Raw genomic sequence first — 21,518 nt, forward strand, 5'->3', positions numbered from 1 at the left:
TTCTGTAAATTGACCGAATGCCGCGTGCTACAACACATCTACACTGCAGCTCTCAACCTCTGAATGGAAGTAAGGACAGCTTACTTTCGCTGATGACCCTTCACTCGAGATTCGTTGATTTTGATCTACCTCACGACTCCTCATATAGTTTGCTGAAGCTATCATGTATGATTCTGCACAGTCCTATTTATTGCTTGGAAGCCTCTATATACACAGATACTTCTATCATTAATTGGAACCGCCCTTTGATCTAACGAAGACCCGATGGCGTTTCATTACAAAGGAAATGGAGTTCTGTCAACTTGAAAACTATCGATAGAGAAAAAGGAAAAAAAAGATAACTAGCATCGAATAAGACGCATGAAGACCCGAGCCATTTCGGCTTTCTCATCGGCGCAGTCATCTTGCCCTGCAAGGTACTTGAACCTGATCAAAAGCCACTCAAGCCTTCGTAGTCGATCAGAAGAATATTTCTCGGGGCGATCTCTCACCGTTTTAGTGTGATGCTCAAAAATGCCCATCACGGACTTCTCAGATAATCGCATCAATTCGGAACTATGGTCTTTCCTGACAACGTACAAGTAACGTGAAAAGGCCCTCCCTAGCAGGAATGTCTTATCAGGGTCACTCGCTTCCTTGGGATGGCGAAGGGCCCGAGAATGAGCTTCGGCTTCTTCTTCTGCCAAGCGAAGAAGAGGCTCTATGACCTGAAGGAACTTATGCACTCTGCCCGGATTGGCCTCGCTCGGGATGAGTGAAGAATGACGCGAAATAACCTGAATTATATCGTCTGTTCGATCGGTATCACCTTCTACCGAAAGACCTTGTATGGCACATACGAGCTGATCAATCGTTTGGTCATCAGCCATGTTAGCAAACCTTGCGATGGCGTACGCGCGTTCGTGGTTTATCTCGTCAGTGCTGAGTGTCGATGGGAAGGAATCTTTTATGGCCCGGTTAATTCGACTTTCTATATCAATCAGACTATCCGGAAATGGAAGCAGAGTCCCCATGGCCCGTATAATGTCACGGGTCTTCTCGGAATCAAGGTTGCCCCCTGCCAGAAGCAAAACACGCGCTGCAATCTCCTGCAGCTTGGATTTCTGGCAGTGATTCTCCGTCGGTTGCGGGCTCCAAATATACAGACATGCCGCGGCTCCTACCACATTGCGTACTAGCGCAACGTGGGATTCGTTCTCCGGTGTCCACGGCACATAAGGGTCGCCGTGCTCGCCGTCGATGATAGTCTCAATATATCTCACGACTGTGTCTTCTCCATGGAGAAGAGCTGTCGCGTACGGTGAAGGCGAATCAAGTCTCCCACGGGTGCCATTCAGGGAAGGACGCACCCCCGGTCCTTCCTCGTAGACCAACTTGAAGATCTCCAAGCTTCCTCGTGCCGCACACACAAGAGCCGAGTCTCTATATTTTACCTTGTGGTCCGCGCGCATTCCAAGGGACATAAGCAGCCGAATCATATCAACATCCCCAGCCTTGACTGCCTTGACCAGTTCCACACCACCAGTGTATTCATGCAAAGGCCGATCCTGATTCATCTCAAAGATGCAGCGTGCAGTATCAGTATGACCGTTCTCAATAGCATAGGCGAGCGCTGTACACGAACTCTCGTCAACGGCATTTACATCAACCCCTGCGTCGATGAAATCCATCAGGAGCATCGGCGTCTCATCATATAACATATTGAGATGCAGCGGTGTGAAACCCATCACTGTACTCATCTTCCAAGTCTCGCTTGTGAGATGAGGCGCCACCAAAGCAAACATCTCCTTGCAATTTCTCCGGCCCAGGGAATGCGCCACGGTCTCTTGCGCAAAAGATACTTCATTGAGATCCATGCCTGCATCAATACAAGCCTGCACAACCTCCCCCGTACAAAGCATAGTAACCAAATTGGCAAAGTCATCGATATCGTAGATCAGGAACGGAGTAATCAGCGCCGCTTCCTGTGTATGCAGCGCCAATTTCCAGATTGCATCCTCGTCGTAGATGTTGAGAGCATCAGGTTCGGCATCGTATGTCAAAAGCAAGGTTACCATCGCAGGACTCTTCGCCTTAAGCGCTAGATATAGCAGGTATCTACCGTCCACGGAGAATGAGTTCGCATCGGCGCCTGCATCCAGGAGGTATCGCACGGTTTTCAAATCGCCTTTTACTACGGCATAAGGTAGTACCTCGAGATCTGGCAATATGCCTACCCTCCCCTCGAACAGGGTCGAATCGTAGTCATCGGGTACCTCCTTTCCGATCTTGTTAGGGTCGTTCCAGTAGAAGCCCATTTGCTCGTACTCTTCCTTTGGGGCTAGTGCTTGAGCCACCGCGCGGGTCTTTCCCGTTGCGGCTTTGGAGAGGAGAGAGTACAGTTGTTTGCATGTTTGGCAGAGTTTGCAGAGGGCTTGGGCAGGGACGAACTCTGCGATTTGCAGGATGAGCTCCGGTGGCAGGTCACCTAGCCTGAACTTGTGCGAGGCCAGGATGGAAGTTGGGGATTGAGACATAGTAGGTCTGGCGTTGATCTGCTTGTCACTCGGTGTAGAGGGCTCTGCGATTATGCCGATGTGATTGCAGCGCAATACGAATGGAATGAATCATACAAAGTACTCCTTCAGGGGACAGTGTGTTTATATTGCTGGTTTTAATTTAGGTTTGGCCTTGTCATTGTATATTTATTTCCGAGGCTCTTAGATCTATATCAAGTCCAAAGACTCGGCATGTGTGTTTCAAGTATTTCCGACTCCCCTTTCATCGTGAGCTCGGTCAATGAATGGATAAACCTGGCAGTTATCTGTGGCGATTCCTTAAAATAATCGACAAAGAGGGCCTTGGACACGCACACTATCAGGATACGTGAAAGAGAAACACAGTGTATAATGTATTGCATCTTTTCTAAACCCTACAGTTATGATTGGTAGCTAGTGTCTCTTTGAGATCGGGGAACGCTTGCTGCTTTGTGATATTGGTTCATTGAATCATCTGTAGACCGAAATTACAGGATGGATTGATCGATGGTCGATTGACGTTGGAAGTATAGAGCTGAGTTGATCATATGCTCCATATTCGCCTGTTTTAGAGCTTTTCAGCACTGGTGCGCACTAACCCCTAGACCGCGATGGGAAGAGGTCGACTTGGTAGATATCTATGATCCATCGTTCTAAATTAGATATTGCTATCATGGTGTTTTGATTCTTTTTATGTTACTATGTAATACTCGAAAAATGTGCGTCCGCATAAAGAGCCATGTTCAATGAAAATCCTATTCTATGTGTCGAATACAATCCAAAACACATCGTCCCGTTGATATTGAGCCTCGCTTGCCAAGGTTGTAATATGTGTCAATTACACATTTCGCCCGTCGCGTTGATTCATTGCCAGAAGCAAACATGCCTGTGGATCTTTAGGCATCGATGGAATGCTGAGGACTACCTCGAATCGACCCGACACAGTAGACTGATTTTCAGTCACAAACCGCAAGAATCGCCACAGACCACTCCAAGAGTAGCTCGTCACCTGAGGGGTAGCATGGACATGACGAGGGTGCGAACGCAGCTTCCAAGTCTGTTGCATGGGGTTCCCAGGGCGATGAATGACCATCGCATCCTGAACCGGAGGTTCCGGGATAAGGATACCGAATTTGTATTCTCCGTCGACCTCTTGGACTCGCGCTTGGATCTCTTCCCAAACTAGTCGGTACTGGGCGTTGAAGGTTCCCGTCCAGTCCTTGTCAGTGCCGGAGTCGGCGAGACCGGCGCATAGAGACCACAAGAAGTGGTTGGTGTTGATCCATGTGGAGACTTCGACTGCCCATGATAGAGGTGCGAGATTGTCTACTTGATGAACGTCGCAGTAGATTGTCGGTTGCTTGGTGGCTTGCAGGACTGCGAGGGGAACGTTGTAGACTGGGTGGGGGGATTTCCAGCTGTGGTCATCGGCCATTTTGGTTGGAATGAGTTTCCTTTTTGAATAAAATATGAACAGATTGTTCAGTTAAGGGAGACCTGGTAAAGAGATTTCTAGAACAAGAAATGGGAGCCGTAGTAGTTGATGAGTAGTGGATGAGTAGTAGATGGAAGTGTGCTTCTCGAAGGATGGGAGATTTATATAGGTTTTCGAGGGTCTGTCGACGACAAAGACTGCAAGGGAAAGAGCCTTTGTTACCATTCAAGGTTGAGACCAAAGCATCCCAATATGATGCTTAATGAGAGATGATATCTCTCCCTTGTCAGCAAACAAAGCCGCCAAACCCTAGAGGACATCCGTGGCTAAAAACATGTGACTTTATTTTGGGACTCGCGGTTTCGGTTTAAGGCTGAGAATTGAATAATAGTATCTTCTGCTTTTCCTCAACTCATACGACGTTATTTATCTCAACTTACGGTGTCATGATGGTGCCACTACAATGTGTCGGGTATCTCCAACCCTCACCCGAGTAAACATCATATACGATGCTGCTTAAAACTACAATTACATCTTTTTAGGCCAGAAGGCCACCTCATGGCAAATTCCTTTAGCTCAAAGGCTAGGGAGTTGATATTTTAGATCTCTTTAGGACCAAGAAAGCAGAAAGCAAAGAATGAAGTACAAAGAGCGCTATAAATCGAAGGAGGCTTACTCTAGTGGTATTCAGTGCTACCAAAAGAAGACTACAGCTCAGGACTCACCTATAGGACCATATCCATGGATATGGATCTTCATTCTTATTAGGTGATGCGCCTGCAAGTTCTCCCATTCGGTTCATACTTCACATTATATGAAAGCCCAGCCGATGTTTACCTAGGCATTCAGATATCATAGTATAACCCCAAAAGCATTGCACCTACATATCCTTCATATCTCTCACTTCCGTACTTGTTACATCATGTTTTGAAAATACTGTATCCCCGCAATATTTCAGGACTTAAATGACCCAAATAGTAACAAAGATAGAAAAGAAATCATCATCGCAGCATCGAACACACCTAAAGCGCTTTCATACTGAGCAGGGGATATGTCCGTGCAGATCCAAAGGCACAGGCCAATGATTTCTTTGAGATCTAGCTAGGTAGTAGAATCCTAGACTGCATTTTCGATACCAAGGCTAGGGATCCTCCAAATCGGTCTCTGTTAATTGATACAGCTGCCTCCCGGTCTCTCCCTCCACTCGATATTTGTCACCAATTTTGGCATCTGCCCATATCCAACCAGGTCTCTGATGACCATATCAACTTAAATCAATATCCTCCACTGAAGTCGAGGAACAGTCAAGACTTCGAGAATTGAAGAACCCCCATTTGGGGAAAATATGTCTTTAAACGCGCAGGGACAGTGCACGTCGAACAAAGTGGGAATTTACTTGAGCATATCCTTTGAGCCAACGCATGCCATGGTACAGAGTACTATGAGGCCTCGCTATAGAACTTTCTTTATTGCTTCAGGCTCATCTCACGCATTATCCGTCGCTGTTACAAGAGGGACCCAAATTAGCTTATAGAGATCCTATATGCACTTTAAGTTGTATCTAAATAGATATAATTGTTGCTGGTACGTCTGTATAATCCACCATCTCAACATCTAAAGAGAAACTAAGTTATACATGAAGTGCCTACATACGGAATTTTCACTCACCCGCAATGTCCAAACAGTTTTAGATCCTGACCGTCACTTTTCTTGGGATTGACAGGGATGTTGGTGAGAGATATCATCACCCATGTGCCAATGTTTCGATTGCAAAAACAGCGAAAGCTATCAAACTGCGTTGCTAGAATTCACTTGAAATGGAAACTAGAGAGGAAGTTCTATTTATAGTCAAAACTGCCTAGTCCCTACAGGGTTAAGCTGTGCAGGCGCCTGAAGCCAAATGTATGCGCAAGAAGCGACCTCAACGACGAGCAAAGCGTGCGAGGACAAGCGCTTGCATGGATGGTACAGACTAAATACATATCTGCTATCTAATAAGAGCTCAACTAGTTTCAGCATTCTGCGTTGCAATTTATGAAGCTATTTGACCCGAATCTGGGCTAGTTCGTACCTTAAGCGAGTTCAAGACCTGCCCTTTCCACGACAGGATTGGATGTCGGAGCAACCCGCAACATCCGGGGGCGAGTTTTTGAATGCTTGATCTTTTGTCAAAAATTCCCTACTTGCTCTAAGCTTGTGGGCTGATTTGAATCATGCTGTCAACCCTTGTATACATCTCCTTGGCGGTTTTCGCGGTCCCTCAAGTTTCTGCCTTCCAGGTGTGGCGAAACTCCGATCTCGACAAGCTAGCAACCCCGTTGTCGGTCGACTGCCAAAATGCTCTCACCTACAACATCGAATGTGTCAGTGAGCTCATGAGCGGGCGGGATATCATGGACAGAGAATTTCCGACGGGGGATTCGGCAAAGGCTTACTGTGCTAAGGCCTGCTATGACTCTCTCCTAACCTTCCAGAAGGGTATCGACTCGCACTGCGGAAACATACAAATTCCTTCCAAGAACAATAATGAGACTCTGTTTCCCGTGATGATTGCTCGCGAATTCAAATGGATTTACGAACTCACCTGCATCCAAGACTCGTAGGTCCCAAGTTCCTGTGTGCAATGTATGGGCTTAGTGGGAGATCTAACGGTTGAATGCGGTAGATCGGGGTTATGCATGGAAGATCTTATGAATGGCGAGCTCGATGAATGCTCGGACTGCGTACTACAGTATATGGTTGTGATGGCTTCCCCGGATAGTCACTGGCCAATATCGCCAGAGGACTTGTCATTGTATTTGCTGATGTGCGGCGTACCAATGCCGACTTATCCCTATTCCAATGCCTTGGTACTAACTCCAATTGTGACCTCTTCAACACCCAGTGGACTAGTAACACCGACTGCTACGTCTACTTGCCAAGGCCATATCTATATTTCCAAAGAGGGAGATGACTGCAAGTCAATCTCAAAAGCCCACTCCATGAGCACAGATCGGCTAATCGAAGTCAACTTTCTGGATTATATGTGCTCACCAATTGAGCCAGGAACCGAACTATGTATCCAAGATATCTGCGACACCCACACGATTGAACCGTCCGAAACGTGTCAGGGTATTGTGCGGGATCGGCCATTTGGATTGGTACAGCTCATGGGCTGGAACCCGTGAGTATCAGAATGCCACTAATATCCCCAGTATACTAACTGGGGCTATAGGACCATTCATCAAAACTGTGACAACCTGGATTACATGGCCGGAAGAAGCATCTGTATATCGTACGTACCATTGGCAAGGTAACCACAGTGAATTCACCTAACCTTTGATTACACAGACCACCGGGAGAGGGCGAGTTCAACCTTCCGAAGAGCAGAACCTCTACCACCAGAGGGCTGACAACTTCCCTCATCGACTCATGGGTACCTGCAGAGACGATTGCAATGTCTGATTTCCTCAAGGAGTGGTACCCAACTCCAGGTAATCCAGGAGAGCAGCGCGTTCTACAAGATCAAGCACGATAATTAATTTCAGGTCATCTCAAGTATGACTACCACGCGTGTTGGCAATTTGTGACCCTAGAGTATTTTGCACTTTCGAGTCCTAACTAGGTTCAAATTTGGGAAATTGGCATTGAACTTTTGCCAAATGAAGATTCAAGATTCTTCCTACATAATAGAGAGTGCTAAACCGACGAGAGACCGACATCTTTCTATAATTTATGAAGCCAATGATTAGCCATTAAGTTGCACAGTTGATCTTATACAAAGACCAGAGCTACGGACAAGCATTTGTTATGGACGATTTTGAACTGTGGATTCCAAGATTTATCTTTCAAGCCCATCTTAGCAGTAATAACAAGCTTCTAAAAGTGCGTGACCCGTTATCCTTCTTGGCATCGGAGTGGAAACTGAAGCCGTAGGGAGAGTTGGGCTCTCAAAGTCAAGATCATTGTTGAAGACTCGATCCCCTTCGTGATGATCTAAATCTCACGCGCGAGTCGGGGCTATCGGAATCATAGGGAGTCGTTGAGTTGGTAGTCCTCGCCAGATCTCGGGGCAAATTCCCGAGATAGGGAGAGTCTGTATGTCGAATTGGACAAGTGAGAGACGAATTAAAGTTGAATCAGCTGGGATTGGCTTGATGAGGAGTTGATGGAACCATGAAGTGAAGTCAGGGTTGGAAATAACTTAAAAGAGAAGAGTGAGACCAAGAGGATATTGAAGGATTTCCAGGTGAAGTGAAGAAGGTTGAATTCTCAATTGGGAAGGAAGACGTTGAGGTATATATGTGTAGACAAGCACACGTTGAAGATGTGCTTACAGCTAAGCACGGCCTGAAAAGCGAGTGAGTTTGCCTCGGGTGCTGAGGGGACCAATGACAGCTTCATAATGAGAGACAAAAATGAACCAGAACTGTGTGCAAGTAATATATTAAAAACCCTGTTGACGATGCCATTTCTCTTGCCAGCCTTTGAACCAAGGACTGTCATCCAAAGTAGCAACCTCCCAATCTTCCGCAACCAGTCCATTCTGCTTCTGCTCCTCTGCCCATTCATTCAACTTGGGAACTACAACATGTTGCACATGCCAAACGTTCTTGTATTCCATAAGATTCTTCTTTCCTTCTGTCACAAGCTTCATAACCAAACCCGGCACGCCGGGCTCATCACGGAACTCACTAACCGGGGTGAAAAGCCCTTTGAAGTTGAAGACAATGGCACCGGACAAGGGCAAACGCCGGAGAGTCTGCCAGTCCACCCGCATATTGCATTCGTCAATCGTCAGATCAGTTCGCTGAGACAACCGTAGCAGCTCATGAGGATCTCCGGGTGGCATGTATAAGGGTTGCCCGATTTCCAAGCCCCACGATCCTCGCTGAATTGGTTTTTCACTAGCCATCTTAGTGAAAAATCTAAACCAGACTTTCACTTTAGTATACCAGTGTGCCATAATATTCAAGAAAGAGAATCAGCATACCGATCCATTGAGAACTGCATCTTCTCTTTGTATTCCGCAACCGGCTCGTGGATTTCATGCAACTGTTTGCCGACCTTCGAAGCGACATTCCATCCTAGTGCTGAGCAGATCACCGCTGCGCGTAGGAAATAAAACCCGGTTTGGTCGTCGCGCAGCATGATGGCGAAGTCTTCAGGAACATTGTCCAAAAGAACTTCGAGAGGGGGCTTGGCTGTGACGTCTTGCTCCGTACCAAGGATCTTGTTTTGCAGCACGCGGTTGTTGACGAGAGTGAAGTATTGCGGATATCGTGCACAGATAAACTGTAACACCATCTCCATGAGTTCCTTGCATGCTAGCTCGGAGCCTGGCATGGCATCAAGTACCTCTTTGCCGTTCTTGGAGTAGAGGTCTTTGCGTTGGGCAATGCGACTCTTGTATGTGTTTTCGAGTTCGATCCACCAATCTGTTTCGAGTCTTGTTAGGGCTAAGTTTGAAGGAGAGGAGGTGGTTAGATTCAGGTCATTCTTGTTTGGAATTAGGGAACATACACATCGTTTGGTGGTATGCCCATCGGAATGGGCGATATGGGCGAGGAAGTGCCTTCTGAATATCGAATTCCGGATATGAAGTGGGAAGAGGAACTCCACTTAGAGTCGCATAGTCTGGAAAGTCTCCTAATCCTTTGATTTCACCCACTGAGAAGCCCATCGGCGTATACTTGTCGTCGGGACTGGTCATATAATTGGCGCTCATGGGGAGAATGTTCTGACGCACTTCATCTTCATCCACATCGTGCGCGGACGCAGCAGGGCAATTCAGATCGACAAGTACATGTCTGCGTTGGGGTGGCAGGGCATTGGTGTAGTCAGATGGTGAGCTCGGGCTGGTCGTGGATTTCTTGTCTGGTGAGAAAGAGCGCGGTGGCGTGCTGGCAGTTGAATGTTTTCGGCCTCGCAGTGTAACTCTAGCCAGGAGAGATTTCCCAAATGTCCGATTGATGACAGCATAGACCACAGTGGCGACTAATAGGACCAATCCAATGGGCCAGCGGTTCTCCCGGATGGACTGAAAGTCCATAGCGGCGTTTTCCATACGGGTTAGGGCAAGCCGAAGGTAGATAGCGAACCAATATACAGCACTTTTATCAGTGCAGTTGCAGTGGGCAGTCCTTACAGAAGTATACTGAGTTACGGGGAGACGGGGACCAAAGCGAATAAGTACTCTCTGGGCCAACGGTGAGCAAAAGACGTTCAGATGTTGTTGCACCTGGGTGAGGGATCCCCGGAGCGGGTGTGAAACTCGCATCCATTCAGAGAGAGCGATACGCATCGACTAGCTTTTGTGATTGTCTGGCTCGATTGATTTGGCCGTGTTAGGAGAGAAAATGCCGGTTGTCCATGCTGAGACTGCTTATCATGGTGCTATCCCAGGGCGCCTATCACATCTATGGGGTTTCAAGATTAGCGTGGGTACATGTACCTTGATACATCCATGTACATATATTGGGACATACCCCCGAACTAGTGGTTCATGAAAACACAACTCGCCGCAGAGTGAAAGCATCATTTATCAGTGGTAGTGGTATGTTGTTCGCCTATGGTGGTGGGAGGTAAAGATTTGGTCAACAGTAAATTCATTCCCTACACGGTGCAACTTGGAGTTCGAGGCGCGATCTTTTGGATAAATTGACGCTGCATAGAAACAAGAGAAGATAAGGACCGGAAATAAGTATACCGAAGGGGAAGCTCTCGCATTGCCCAAAAGGGTAAAGATGTCCCGACGCTTGGCGGCAGTTGGGTGCTGTGATATAGGCCCCCGTGGACAGTGTACAACACTAGTCACCTAGACAAAACTTACTGGAGCCTGCCGTGTTAGTCTTGTCATCGCTGGTGACCTCTGCCCTTTCTTTGGAGTGATTTTTTTGTATGCTGACAATCATAAGGTATTTCATGAAGCTTCGGGGTCACAAGGACTGATTCGCTCATCCAGCAAATCCAAGTCCTCCAACTGTGTTCGGGGCGGAAGCTTCCACAAACTTGTACCACAGACACGGTCTTTAGTGAGAAGATCGTCGACAAATTGATCCATATATGTAAGGGTAAAAGTGTCGCGCACCCGTCGCTTCAGCTTCCGGTAATCGAGAAGGAGCGGTTCCAGGGTTTTGTAGACATCGACCGCATCAAAAGTCAGTCGCACATAGAATGCCGCAAGAGCGCGCAGGTATTTGAAGTCGCCTCGGTCCTTGACAACATTGGAATCTGGGTCTTCCGACTCATCGCCGCTGCCGGGGTCGGTGTAATTGAGCAACTCGAGGATGACGTCGCGATCAGGCCCAAGCTGAAGCAACTTGAAGGCGAGACAGAGGAAGGGTGTGGGCTTTTCGGAGACGCCGTAAGTTCCACCAATGGAGCTCAATTCAACTGCACGGTCGCACAGAGTTGCTGCGTTCAAACCGAAGCACTGTTCCTTCCAGTAGTATGAGTCGGTGATGCGGTCGCGCACAGCTTTCTCGAAGAGCGTTGCGGGGTTGACGCCACGGACAAGGGGACCCTTGTAGCCACGGTTATCGAGAAACGAGCTGGCATCAGCACGATGAGCGGCCATTTTGGAGGTGAGGGCAGATATGGAGGTGCCAGGGCATGAGGGAGAAGTGGAGTACCACGCGATAGCTTTTTGAGAGCATCGCGAAATGCAGCTTTTGGGGGTTACCGCTTTGACCACCGCCTTAGTTCTGCCAGGACTGTTATCCACCAGGCACAGTACGTCTGGGGGCTACATATGTACACATCGTATATCATTGCTTGCACTATATGTTTGCTTTTATTGCATGAGTCTTACAACCATGCAGCGCAAAAGCTTATACGAGTACCTATTACACTTATTCAGTCAGTGAGTGCCGATTCTCCTCTCAGTTACTTGTACAGTACTATTGTCACAGGCCAGGGACACCGCCCAGGCTTATCGATAATCGCACGGACAACGTAAACAAACCTGATGTCATGAAACAAGCTGCCTAATGACAATGAGACCTGTCGGGATATTAGTTCCAAGGCTATATCTTGAATAAGATCCCGGGGGCATGCATGTCTGAAATTTTAATTTTGCCTGTCATCCTCACTATCCAATCCATGCAGCCTCCCTTAGAGCCATGGTTCTCCTCACCTCCTCCACAGTTTCGACCATTGTGTCGATGGGAGTGATCTGCATATTTAGCACACTGTTGTTTCTTTCTGGATATGTCCTGCAGCAGCAGTCAGTCAAGAGCATCCAGCATGCCTTGAAGCCACAGGAAGCCCCCAAAATGGGCAAACACCAATCGGGCCCCGCATTCCAGAAGCCACTAAAACGGGACCTGTCAGACTCTGATTATGGGGATGATGACGAGATCCTGGTTGGAACCCAACCTCACTATGGAGCAGCTAGGAACTTCGCCTATCTCCAACTATTATCTGAGCCAGACCCATCAGACATCTGCTCTGTAATTCTCTTCTTCAAACAACTCGCCACAAATGGAACGGCTGTCCAGGACCGTCTATTTATGTACCCAGCGCAATGGGACCGAATGTCAGCTCAGCAATTGGGCAATTCTGCCACAGAAGCGTTAGCACGATTACGGGCCGCCAGCTTCAAATACAATATATGGCTGCTTCCCATCGACATGTCAGCAGCCACAGCGGCGGGCTACTCAACGACAAACAGCAAACTGCTCCACCTAGGCCAAATCCAGTTCATGCAGTATGACAGTGTTCTCTATGTTCAAACGCCTGGTCTGTTGTTAGACACAGGCAAGCTGGACGATATGCTCTTAGCCCGGCCCCTCCCTCTCCGCCACGACAAAAACAGGCCAGAATCTTACAACAATGAGGCGTGGATTCCTATACCGCTTCGTGCGAATCGTAATGCAGATATTCCACCTATATATCTGATTACTGTCAATAACGTTGAGGGTCGGAAAGTTGAGACAAGGACTCACGTACCCAATGTTGCGTTGGCCGGTTTTGGCAATCTTGTGGCTGGACCTCAGAGAGCTGCTAAATTGGCGAAATCTGCAGTTGGCAGTGAGCCTGGTTATGTTTATTTTGACAACGACCGTGATGGACATGTTAAATGGGATAACAATCCCTACTTTGGGGCTTGGCGATCCCGGCAATCTGAAGTTTGCGAGGGCTTGGATTTTGACGAGATTGTTGAGAATGAACAGATGTAATCATTTGTCAATTTTGTTCTCTATGTGGCATGGCCTTGTAAATGCTGGAAATATGGAAGGCACCCGGCGTTATTGTTTCTGGTTTGCAATTTGAGATACCTGCATATGGCAATGTTTCTACTTTCGAGTTTCTGGTTTTCGGCTATGAGTATTTGCTCTCTACTTCATTTGAGCTATGTGGGTTTGCTCTTTGAGCTCTCAAGTCATGATATTCGTGAATGATGCGTCATGGGTTGTCGATTATGCTATGCTTTTCCGTGTCGATTATGACTACTCAAGATTTGTTCCCCGGGGCTATTGAGGCACTCCGATCTCGTAGCCGAGGAGTACCTCAGTGGTGTTTCCTTCCCAGCCGCGGTTGCCACTGGTGGAGATCATGTAGCGGCACGCATTGTCGACGAACAGCTGGGAGATTGTGCCGGTTCGATGACCAGGAATGATCAGGAATGGAACGGACGAATGGCGGGAGGAAGAATCGGCTTGCTCGTGTTGCAGATCATAAAGCCGCAGGATATCGTGAGACGCACTGTACAAAAGTATGAAGATTAGAAGTGAAGTTACTATAGTTTGACGAGACGTTTTAACTAACCAAACAAGATGACGCCCGTTGGGCATGGCCTTTAGTGCTGTGACTGGCCCACTCCCCTGAGGGAACTTGAATGTGCGTTCGGCATTTCTGAGACCCTTGTGGAGGCTATATTCTTCGACAGTGCCATTTCGCCGTCCGGCGTAGATATAGTTGCCATCGGGTGACCAACAAGCATTCATACACCATGGAGGAACATTATAAGGGCTGATGCGTGCAACAGGATCAGGCTGTCGCCGGTCCCATACTCGGATTGTTCCATCGATAGAGGCAGCCAGGAATGTGTTGTCCGTCGCAGGACCTTGTTCTGGCTGCGTATTTTGTGAGAAGTCTGGAATTGGTGGAGGTGTCTCAAGCTCCTCCGCTTTAGGAAGACCATTGATAATTGGATGTCCTGATTCAGCCGGAAAATCCATGTCGTTCATTTCCATTTTGTGGTCAGACATATCCTGCTGAGTATTCGTTTGAGCGGATGACGCGTTTTGTGTGTTCTGTGGGAGCGGCATTTCATGGTCAATTTCTCCTGGTGCATCTGCATCTGGCATAGCACCACTGGCTACCGCGCGACTAAATTCGTCGTCTTCATCTACTCCGAATACACCACCAGATGGTTCTCCTCCATCCGCAGCTCCTCCATCTGCATCCCCAAATAATGAGTCCGCCCCGCCAAAGAGTGAGTCCGTCGGTGAGCCCGCCTGCGGGTTCTCTGCCGCGCCTAGATCTCCATTCTCAAGGGATGAATCCATGAAGTTGAAGGTATCAGTGCCCGGAGCAGCATAGTTGGAGGAAAATGTTCCATTTGTCTGCTGGGGTTCGATTGTGTCTTTGGGGATCGGAAGACTAGACTCCGGTCTGAATTGCACAGCAGAGATCTGTCCGCCACTGCCACCAAAAACCCGTCTAGCCTGTCCAGTATGTAGATCCCAATCGAACACCCGTTTATCCCAACTACCAGACAGCAATGACTCTTCATCTGATGTGAGGTTCAGTGAGGATACTGCGGAGGTATGTTGTGAGAGAAGTGCGATTTCCTTGCCCTCATCGTGGCGCAGAGTTTGCAAGCGAATTGCACCAGATTCTAAGCCAGAGAGCAGCCACAATCCTTCGCTTTGGCTGGCCAGAGAATACACCGGCGACAAGTGGCTACCGTCCATATTCTCCCAGTATGTCATGAGTACTCCAGCTTTGACCACGCTATCCACAAAGGGGTGTCTTTGTGCCACGGTCAGCATAAGTTTGCTGTTAATGGAGTCTGCCCAGTTGAACTTTCGAACGAACCCGTCCGATCCACCGGTGAAAACCCAACGCATATCGGCTGTTGCCGTGATGGCATTGATCGAGGTGGCATGTGGCGCGGCGGTAGTTGGAGCAATATCATATGTTTTGGCTGTGAGGCATTCAGAGCGCACACTGGGGTGGTAGATGGAGAATGGTTCTGGCACAGAGCTGTCGCCATTGCTATTTGTGTTTTGTTGCATTCCACCACTCTCCGATACCTGGCTCGTATTCGAGGGACTGTCCGCATCTTGATCCCCATCGCCGTCTTGATCTTGATCCTGGTCATTTTCGTCCTCATCATTATCGACGTCGCGCATTGTATCATCCATATCGTTCTCGTTCTCGTTATCGGAGCTTCCGTCCTGGGAGCCTAGGAGACGACGGGCAAAGTTAGCTCAATGCAGATAGAAGCTGCGCAACCAGTGTCACAAAGAAACGCCATACCTCCCATGTCACGGTCCTCCTCTTCCTCAAGCGAGCCCATGACTAGCGCCTGGATCTGTTGTCACGGTCCCAGTTGTGGGGTAGCAGCAGCTATCGTGCGCAATTGCAGCAGGGATGAGGAGCTTCAGCAAATGGAGACTGCCAATGCACAGCCAAACCGATGGGATAGCAGATGCAGGATTTCGTGCAATCGGGCTCAAAAGATCCTTGCTAGCCAGAAGACTCAGGGTTTCCCTTTGAGAGGGTCGCGGCTTAAATGCGACGGACCGCCTAGGATGGGTGGATACCCGCGGTCAGTGGTCAGCAGGCCAATCAGCGTTGAGGGATCTCTATATAACGGAATTGGGTCTGGCAACCCGCTGAGTTAGGGCTCAAGCTTCAGCAGTCTGCATATTAAACACTTCAAATAGATAGGTGTATGGGTTTAATTGTCTAGTTATCTAGTGAGAAGGAAGGGCTTTGCATGAGCAACTGCGAAACATATTGGCCTTGGGTAGTGGACCCATTAAACACAGTACCTCATTATTCAACATACCCAAGGCACTTCATTCATTTGGTATAGATGATGCTCTATAAATTTTACTCTCTATATACCATACTTGTCCAAGATTATATCGAGTAGGCTAGACTTCCTATCCTCCTATCTCGAGCTGTCGATAACTGTACATACTGCACATGAAATCAAAAATCAGACGGAAAATACATAGCAAGAACGAAGAAGTGATGTACCGCTCTCTACATGTATCTCACTATGTGATGCAAGCAATGATGTAGTTCTGTACTAGTTTCCACATCATCCTCGTTGGGTCTGGTGCATCCCCAGGGCATCCCCTTGGGGGTCTTGATGTATACTTCATTTCTTTCTTGCGGTAACGGCGACATAATTAGCTTGCTATATATAAATTCTGCTTGTCCTATTGTATGTAAAGCCTCAATGCATAAATTGAGAGGACATATGCCATAATAGCCACCCAGACGTTCCCAATCCACACACCAGCGAGGGCATGTGTGCTCGCCCTCTCGTCTTCATGAGTGTATTAGTGAGTTTGAGGCCGCAGATTGAGCTGTTATAGCTGTTATAACGAGGGCTGATATGGATCACTCCCTCATATTGGCTATATACAAGTTGCTCGAGCCCCCTGGTGGTGTTTTGCGTTCCATCGCGATCTATAACAGTACGAGCCCATACGATTAAATCGCTTACATCGTCGCATTGTTGCCCAAACCGTATCAATCGTTTTGTCGTACTTGATACGCAAATATTTCAAGTGAAAATTCGATTTCTAATATTGCAATTTTTGAAATAGACATCGTGAGAGCCCTTTCAAATCATCCTCTCCATCTTCATCTCCATCCCGCTCTCCATCCTCCTCGCCATCCCCATCCCCATCCCCATCTCCATCCTCTCTTTTCCTGCACACGTATCATGCCATAGATTTCTTGCTTCTATGAGAATCTATTGTTCGAGCAGCAAATCGTTAGCAAGCGATTCTGAGAGGTCCTTTGATCTGCACGAAATCCTGAGTTCGTCTCATTTCCTTCAATTCATTTCTCAGATATGGCGTCCCGCCAACGTTTCCGTTATGGCTATGCACCTAGTGAACAGGTAAAGCCTGTCAACAGTGAGATCCGCCAGTACTTTGATCCAGAGCTTCCAATGTACGGTCCCTGGAGCCTCTGGCAGATCAAGTCAGAACTTCCTTCGACCAAAGAGATCCTCGGAACAGAAAACACCGAAGACTCAATCCAACTCACCCCGAATTGCATTGATGGCCCTTGGAAATCCAAGGAAGATTATATGAAGTCTCATTATGAATTGCTTCGGGAAGATTCTGTCTCGCCGCTTCGAAGAGCCGTAGGCAAGCTTCGGGATGATCCACATATGAAGGATACAAAGGATATCTCCATCTACGAGAAGGTGAGTACTTCGGCCCCATTATGTTTTATCTGATTGAGAGATTGCATATTCTGATAAAAGTTCCTTCTTTTTTCAATATAGGTCTTCATCACCGGCATCACTGCATCCAGATCGGGTCTGGCGTTGCATATCCGATTCTCTACCCGCCGCGCAGGCAAAAACATTGCCTGGACATACTCCAACCGTTTGACTCCTGGAGCAATCGTTGCATTGACTCCCAAGCAAGACGCATTTACTCATAAGTGTGTTGTAGCTGTTGTCGCTTGTCGGCTCCCAGAATATCTCGAGAAGGACCCCCCTGAGGTTGATATATTTCTGGCTTCGCCCGAGGACATGGAAATTGATCCACAGTGAGTATATTTACAACGAAGATGTGGTATCTCTTGAGATAGTGAGTGATACTAATCTCTATGCTTAATAGGCAAGAATGGATCATGGTTGAGCATCGAGTGGGATACTATGAGGCAAGCCGACACACAATGACTGCACTGCAGAAGCTCTCGAAGGAAAGGTGAGTCTCCTCATCTTTATTAGCACAAAGGAAATGATCTAACCCGATCTAGCTTTCCTTTGAATGAACAAGTGTGCAGCATGGAAGAAGACATTGATGCCCCAGAATATCTCAAAACCGCACCTAACATGGACTTCAGCCCATTATCTTACGAACCCGGGCTTGATATTACCAACACGTACAACATTATCGAGCGATGGCCATCCCAGCCAATTGGAAGACTTGACGCATCCCAGTGGTCAGCACTGAACGAAATGTTGACCAAACGGTTGGCTGTTGTTCAGGGACCTCCCGGAACAGGAAAGACATTTACCTCGATGGTCGCTCTCCGAATGATGCTCTGGAACAGACGTCCAAACGATCCACCAATAATTGTCGCTGCTCAGACCAACCATGCTCTCGACCAGTTTCTCCGGAATATCTCTGAATTTGAGAGTAACTGGGTCCGCCTCGGTGGACGGACTACTGATCCTGATGTTCGCAAACGCACCCCTCATGAGCTTAGACATCGTCAGGCTAGGTTGATAATTGAGGGCGGTCTGATGGAACCTGCGAAAAGGAAACAGAACAAGATTGCTGTAGAGATTGAGAAGATTCTGAAATGTCTTGCGCCATCGAATAGTCAGAAGCCAATTGCTGCATCTCTCTTTCGGCAGCACAATCTTCTGAGTAAAGAGCAGTTCGAGTCCTTGAGCGACAGCCCAGGTCAATGGGAGCGATCGAAAACCCTTGCAAATGCTGACCCTTTAACGGCCTGGCTTGGAGATTGCACTAAAGAGTTTCAATACAAATACTCCGGTGACTTCGGGTTCGTCGATGATGATATTGATCTTGAATATGAACAACTTCGGGAGATTGAAGTCGAACATGGAAAATATGAGGATGACTGGGCTTCTTTCAAGACACGTTTTATCCCATTCAAAGTCGGACTCTGCGGCAACAGCATTTCTCGCTACACCGAGGGTACATTGAAAAAGCAGCTCCAAGAGACCGACCTCTGGAACATCCACAGAAGGTACCGAGGTCCCATTTACGACTACCTGCGCAAACAGTTGCTCGATATTCTCCGAGAGGAGGTGTGTCGCCTGGCTAAAAACTACGAGAATACCTCTCGCAAGTTCCAGATTGGTAGATATGAGCGAGACTATTGTGTTCTTGAGGGGGCGAAAATCGTCGGCATGACCACCACTGGTCTGAGCAAGTACAGAGCATTGGTTTCCAGCCTGAAACCCCGAGTAATCCTGATTGAGGAGGCCGCCGAAGTAATCGAGGCCCCGATTGCAGTCGCATGTCTTCCGACGCTTGAGCATCTGATTCTTGTCGGTGATCATCAGCAGCTCAGGGGTCAGTGTGCGAATCACGAATTGGCTGGTAGCCCCTTTCATCTCGACATGTCCATGTTTGAACGTCTGATTATTAATCAGATGCCCTACAAAGTGCTTCAAGAACAAAGGCGCATGCTTCCAGAGATCAGAAGCCTTCTAGCGCCGATCTATGGTAATCTTCTCCGGGATCATGCGTCCGTCGGCAATCAACGCTTCGTCCCTGGTATGGGAACCATTCGATCTTTCTTTTTCGACCACAGAGAGCATGAGAGCAATGATAGCCTGGCATCCAAAGTGAATGACTTCGAGGCATCAATGGTGGTCCAGTTCCTTGCCTATCTTGTCCTGAACGGTGTTCCACCGGAACGTATCACGATCTTGACCTTCTACAATGGCCAAAGGAAACTGATTCTGCGAAAGAAGACGCAGAACCCCGTCCTTGCCACACCATATGTCAAAATCTTGACTGTTGATTCATACCAGGGTGAAGAGAATGAGATCATCATCCTTTCACTCGTTCGATCCAACGAACACCGAGGAATCGGCTTTCTTGCACAGGACAATCGGCTTTGTGTCGCTCTTTCCCGCGCTCGATACGGACTCTTCATTTTCGGAAACGCACAATGCGTTACTGGGCATAGCGATTTCCTGCATGCCGTTGTGGACGCGATGTCCGAAGAAGAGCCATACTACAGGATCGGACGCGGCCTTCCTCTTTATTGCAAACAGCACAGCCAAAAAACGGTGGTCAAAAGTAAGTCATTGCCATCATTTGGCAATATAAACTCCAATCTAACTGGCTTCTAGCTCTCAAGGATTGGGATCGGATTGACGGCGGCTGTGACAAGCCATGTGACAAGCCTTTGCCATGCGGACACTTATGCTTCTATCAATGCCACCGGTAAGCTGCAAGAACAGCACCAATTTCCTTGCGAATACTTACTAACATATATCGTTGATAATTAGCACCAACCACGACTGGCTCTCCTGCAAGCTGCAGTGCAACGAAATCCGGCCATGCTGCGGCAAGCCCTGCATTTGTATCTGCTCCCCGCCGCACGAACACGACTGCCTGTGTCCCGAGGGCAAGCAGACAAAAGTGCAAGTGTACAAGCCCGGAGTCGAATGGGAAGGCTCCTACAATCCAGAAGCCAAGTCCGAGAGCAACGACGACGCAAGCCGCATCTCGTCCAGCAAATCCGCTGCTGAAAAGCCTGCGAATCCGCATGCTAAGAGTCTGCAACGATGGAAGGACTTTGCGGACGGTGGCGCTCGCGTTGACGATTACCGCCGGGCCGGCATTCCATTCAGGGGAGGGCGTGTTCCGGAAGTACCTGCCGCGGTTGAGGCGAAAGCGTCTGCTACGATCAAACCGAAAGCCTTGATCGAACTTAACAAGGATGACCGTCAGGCCGCAATCGGACGTGCGGAGGAGCTCCAGCATACTGCTATAGTCGAGGCAAAGGAACGGGCTGAGAATCAGCCATGTCTGATTGACCTCGAGGATGAGTATGCTCAGACCGACGTGGTGAGCACGGAGGGAAGCCTTCGCTCTGGGCCCGAACAATACCAGCTTTCTACTCCTACTGAGGAGGATCACGGCTCTCTTGCAACTGAGGGAGATGTGACTGCTCCTGCGGAGGGAATTCTGATCGACCTGTTCTAGGTTGATGGGTGGTCTTGCTTTGCTGTGGTGTCTGTGGCGGCGTTGGTTCTGCTGAGTTCACAGGTGAGGGTGAACTCAGCGTGAGGGGGTGGGAATCTGCTGAGATGGGAATGGGGGTGAGATTTGACCAAGAGAAAAGTAAGAAAAAGGAAAAAGACCAAAAAAAGGAGCAACGTCGCATCCCAAGGATCGGCGGACGCTGGCAAATATCATTAGTAGCTAGTGTTGAGGGCTCGAATATCAGAACAATGTAGTTTTATGCTTAAGATGAGTCCCTTCCGAGTTTACTTAACGTCATAAATTATCCAACTGTCGAACGAACTAGAGACTATGATTAACGTAGATATGCGAAGACACAACTATCTAGACAAAATGGACTATAGCCACCCGTCCCACTATGTTAGGTGCAACACAATAGTGTCTGCGCTATCTCTCTTGATAGAGCTTTTTTCAATGTATGCACGAACAAGGGACCTATTGCAAGTTTCGAAACATCCTATGAATGATCAACCCCACTGCGAGCATATCCTTGATCAAATTGTAGGCTCAATGAACAACTTCTATCGCGCAGTCGCCTCAGCACCAATATAAATACTCGCCGTTAATACAAGTAGCATTTTCGACCCTGCGAGTTACTTGGAGTCCATACAATGTCCCTTGATGTATAAAGGGCCAGAA

General features: G+C 48.0%; 8 protein-coding genes across 8 annotated transcripts; 3 read left to right on the forward strand and 5 right to left on the reverse strand.

Annotated features, from left to right (window-relative positions):
• Positions 1-341: 341 nt before the first annotated feature.
• Positions 342-2,516, reverse strand: N7457_001719 (F-box domain and ankyrin repeat protein; the record flags this gene model as incomplete). Its single annotated transcript, XM_057172765.1, has 1 exon — positions 342-2,516. The coding sequence occupies one exon, from the start codon at positions 2,514-2,516 to the stop codon at positions 342-344; it is 2,175 nt and encodes a 724-aa protein (XP_057036668.1).
• An 838-nt stretch (positions 2,517-3,354) lies between these two features.
• On the reverse strand, positions 3,355-3,951 carry N7457_001720 (uncharacterized protein; the record flags this gene model as incomplete). The annotated part of the gene is made up of 1 exon (XM_057172766.1): positions 3,355-3,951. The coding sequence occupies one exon, from the start codon at positions 3,949-3,951 to the stop codon at positions 3,355-3,357; it is 597 nt and encodes a 198-aa protein (XP_057036669.1).
• A 2,213-nt stretch (positions 3,952-6,164) lies between these two features.
• N7457_001721 (LysM peptidoglycan-binding domain-containing protein) lies at positions 6,165-7,468 on the forward strand (the record flags this gene model as incomplete). The annotated part of the gene is made up of 4 exons (XM_057172767.1): positions 6,165-6,550; positions 6,617-7,114; positions 7,166-7,225; positions 7,282-7,468. 4 exons carry the CDS (start codon positions 6,165-6,167, stop codon positions 7,466-7,468), a joined length of 1,131 nt encoding a protein of 376 aa, XP_057036670.1.
• Positions 7,469-8,377: 909 nt separating this feature from the next.
• On the reverse strand, positions 8,378-9,997 carry N7457_001722 (heme-dependent oxidative N-demethylase family protein; the record flags this gene model as incomplete). The annotated part of the gene is made up of 3 exons (XM_057172768.1): positions 8,378-8,858; positions 8,924-9,389; positions 9,454-9,997. 3 exons carry the CDS (start codon positions 9,995-9,997, stop codon positions 8,378-8,380), a joined length of 1,491 nt encoding a protein of 496 aa, XP_057036671.1.
• An 855-nt stretch (positions 9,998-10,852) lies between these two features.
• Positions 10,853-11,509, reverse strand: N7457_001723 (PRP38 family protein; the record flags this gene model as incomplete). The annotated part of the gene is made up of 1 exon (XM_057172769.1): positions 10,853-11,509. One exon carries the CDS (start codon positions 11,507-11,509, stop codon positions 10,853-10,855), a length of 657 nt encoding a protein of 218 aa, XP_057036672.1.
• Positions 11,510-12,053: 544 nt separating this feature from the next.
• Positions 12,054-13,112, forward strand: N7457_001724 (uncharacterized protein; the record flags this gene model as incomplete). Its single annotated transcript, XM_057172770.1, has 1 exon — positions 12,054-13,112. The coding sequence occupies one exon, from the start codon at positions 12,054-12,056 to the stop codon at positions 13,110-13,112; it is 1,059 nt and encodes a 352-aa protein (XP_057036673.1).
• A 294-nt stretch (positions 13,113-13,406) lies between these two features.
• Positions 13,407-15,460, reverse strand: N7457_001725 (WD40 repeat domain-containing protein; the record flags this gene model as incomplete). Its single annotated transcript, XM_057172771.1, has 3 exons — positions 13,407-13,638; positions 13,702-15,346; positions 15,421-15,460. 3 exons carry the CDS (start codon positions 15,458-15,460, stop codon positions 13,407-13,409), a joined length of 1,917 nt encoding a protein of 638 aa, XP_057036674.1.
• Positions 15,461-16,978: 1,518 nt separating this feature from the next.
• Positions 16,979-20,840, forward strand: N7457_001726 (uncharacterized protein; the record flags this gene model as incomplete). Its single annotated transcript, XM_057172772.1, has 6 exons — positions 16,979-17,338; positions 17,420-17,688; positions 17,760-17,849; positions 17,902-19,928; positions 19,982-20,075; positions 20,141-20,840. 6 exons carry the CDS (start codon positions 16,979-16,981, stop codon positions 20,838-20,840), a joined length of 3,540 nt encoding a protein of 1,179 aa, XP_057036675.1.
• Between the last annotated feature and the right edge of the window lie 678 nt (positions 20,841-21,518).

Source organism: Penicillium paradoxum (assembly GCF_028828445.1).
Source record: "Penicillium paradoxum strain IBT 22861 chromosome Unknown utg000002l_segment0_segment0, whole genome shotgun sequence".
Classification (NCBI taxonomy): Eukaryota; Fungi; Ascomycota; class Eurotiomycetes; order Eurotiales; family Aspergillaceae; genus Penicillium; species Penicillium paradoxum.